Source organism: Tiliqua scincoides, chromosome 13 (genome assembly GCF_035046505.1).
Source record: "Tiliqua scincoides isolate rTilSci1 chromosome 13, rTilSci1.hap2, whole genome shotgun sequence".
NCBI lineage: Eukaryota > Metazoa > Chordata > Lepidosauria > Squamata > Scincidae > Tiliqua > Tiliqua scincoides.
This window is the reverse complement of record NC_089833.1, coordinates 12,730,369-12,732,868: the sequence shown is the minus strand read 5'-3', so window position 1 is coordinate 12,732,868 and position 2,500 is coordinate 12,730,369. Positions and strand designations below refer to the sequence as shown.

The 2,500-nt window shown below is 53.9% G+C and overlaps 1 protein-coding gene across 1 annotated transcript in view; it reads left to right on the top strand.

The window, feature by feature from the left end:
* LLGL1 (LLGL scribble cell polarity complex component 1) overlaps positions 1-2,500 on the top strand; it is a 53,049-nt gene that overhangs the window by 49,037 nt on the left and 1,512 nt on the right. The window contains exons 18-20 of the mRNA XM_066640412.1: positions 191-455; positions 1,676-1,790; positions 2,182-2,273. Coding sequence (XP_066496509.1) covers positions 191-455; positions 1,676-1,790; positions 2,182-2,273 — 472 coding nt within the window. The remainder of the gene's footprint in view (positions 1-190; positions 456-1,675; positions 1,791-2,181; positions 2,274-2,500) is intronic.

Genomic DNA, 2,500 nt, shown 5'->3' with positions numbered 1-2,500 from the left:
AAATGGGACTGGGAAAAGGCCCTGCTGAAGCCTTAGGGAACTGCTGGTGGGCCTGATTTACTTCCACTTGTGCAAAGCTTCTCACGGAATGTTCAGAGAACTTGCCCCGTCTCGGGTTGGAGAGGGTGGGCCCTCGGGAGGGGGAGGGGGTGTCTCCTCTCAGCCAACCCACTTCCTTCTCCCGCTCCAGGTCTTCACGCTGCCGAAGGTCAGTGCCAAAACCAAGTTCAAGCTGACAGCCCACGAGGGCTGCCGGGTCCGGAAGGTGGCGCTGGTGAACTTCGCCAGTGCGGCTTGTGAGGACTACACGGAAAACTGTCTCGCGTGCCTGACCAACCTGGGGGACATCCACGTCTTCACGGTCCCGGGCCTGCGGCCACAGGTGCACTACGACTGCATTCGCAAGGAGGACATCAGCGGCATCGCCTCCTGTGTGTTCACCAAACATGGGCAAGGTGAGTTTGAGACGGGGTCCGCGGAGGGTTTTTTTTTTGTTTTTTTTTAAATGTGGTGGAGGTTTATAAACTAAAGCATAGAGTGGGCAGAGAAACTTCCTCTTTCTCCTGTATGCTGGAATGGTAGGGTCTTCTGACAAAACCAGGTGGGCAGGAGATTCAGGACAGAGCAAAGAATAGTGAAACCCCTTGCCACGAGACTGCTCTATTAGGGCATGGAGGAGACACTATTAGGTTTCAGTGGCAAATTAAGTAACTGTGTTCAGAGACAGCCTATATCTCTGAACAGGGGTTGGGAGAGGCCATTTTAGGGGCCCCCACCAGTTCTCCCTCCCTGTGGCCATGTGGTCGGCCACTGGGGGAAATTGAAATGATGCGAAATATAGGACCCTTTTGGGGTCTGGTTTCTTCCCGGGACCACAGTTCCATTATTGGGGCTCCACAAAGGACTCCTTTTGACATGAGACGCCTTTTCCCCTCCCACCCCCCAGATAATCCAAAGCGGTGCAGTTCAACAAGAGATGCTTTTTGGGCGGCTGCTGGCTGTGTCTGCCTCCTGTTCCGAGTGCAGAAATTTGGGTGTCTAACCATAAGAACATAAGAACAGCCCCACTGGAACAGTCCATAGGCCCATCTAGTCCAGCTTCCTGTATCTCACAGCGGCCCACCAAATGCCCCAGGGAGCACACCAGATAACAAGAAGACCTGCAAGGCCTCCTGGGAATTGTAGTTTAAGAACATAAGAACAGCCCAACTGGATCAGGCCATAGGCCCTTCTAGTCCAGCTTCCTGTATCTCACAGCGGCCCACCAAATGCCCCAGGGAGCACGCCAGATAACAAGAGACCTGCAAGGCTTCCTGGGAATTGTAGTTAAGAACATAAGAACAGCCCCACTGGATCAGGCCATAGGCCCATCTAGTCCAGCTTCCTGGATCTCACAGCGGCCCACCAAATGCCCCAGGGAGCACACCAGATAACAAGAGACCTCATCCTGGTGCCCTCCCTTGCATCTGGCATTCTGACATAGCCCATTTCTAAAATCAGGAGGTTGTGCATACACATCACGGCTTGTACCCCGTAATGGATTTTTCCTCCAGAAACTTGTCCAGTCCCCTTTTAAAGGCATCCAGGCCAGATGCCATCACCAGAACCAGAACCACAGCTGTGGGGCCCACCACTTAAACACCTCTGAGAGCTCCTTTTCCCCCCTCCTCTCCAGGCTTCTATCTGATCTCTCCCTCGGAATTTGAGCGGTTCTCCCTGAGCACCAGAAACATCACAGAACCCCTGTGTTTGCTGGACACCAGCCGCATCCATGACGCCACCTGCCTTGGGTAAGCTCCAGGGCTTGGGAGAACGCGGCTGTACGCCAGGCTCTGCTAGTGCTGCGTTTCTGTTTGTTTTGCTGCATTACAAATCTTTTGTCTGCGTGTGTGCTTGTGCCAACGGCTGCAGGTGACATGCGCCGAGTTCCACAGCGGTGCAGAATCCTTGAGGCGGTAGAATTCTGCCTCTGGAGCTTGAATGACTTTGAGAAATGAAAGTCCCGTTTCTGGCGCACGATGGCTGCAAAGAGATGCTCGAAGGGGTCTGATCAAATGCCAGGGGAGGAAGGGGGGGGTGTCTGAGCTTCTTTTCAGCACGAACAAATGCGGCATTGGGCGTGCAAGGGGGCCGCAGCGGCCTGGGGTGGCAGTTGGAACAATGAACACTCTGTTCTTCCAGGAACAACGTCAGAACTCCGAAACTCAGCCGGGCCAACGGAACGCATGCCTTTAAAGGATCGGAGGCCAACCATTCCCCCGCGTGCAACGATCGTAAGGAAACTGACGTATCACCTGTCCAACCACCTTCCCCTTTGCTTGCCCTCCCTGTCCCTTTGAATGAGGCAACCAAAGCCTGTATTGAGGCAGGCACCAAATTATCTGTAGGCTTCCTGGGACTGCGCCTCCTAGAATACTGACTGGAGATGGACCTTTTGGTCTGGTCAAGCTAGGCTGCTCTTGTATTTCTGCCACAAAGAGGTGGAGTCCTGGTTGAGTTC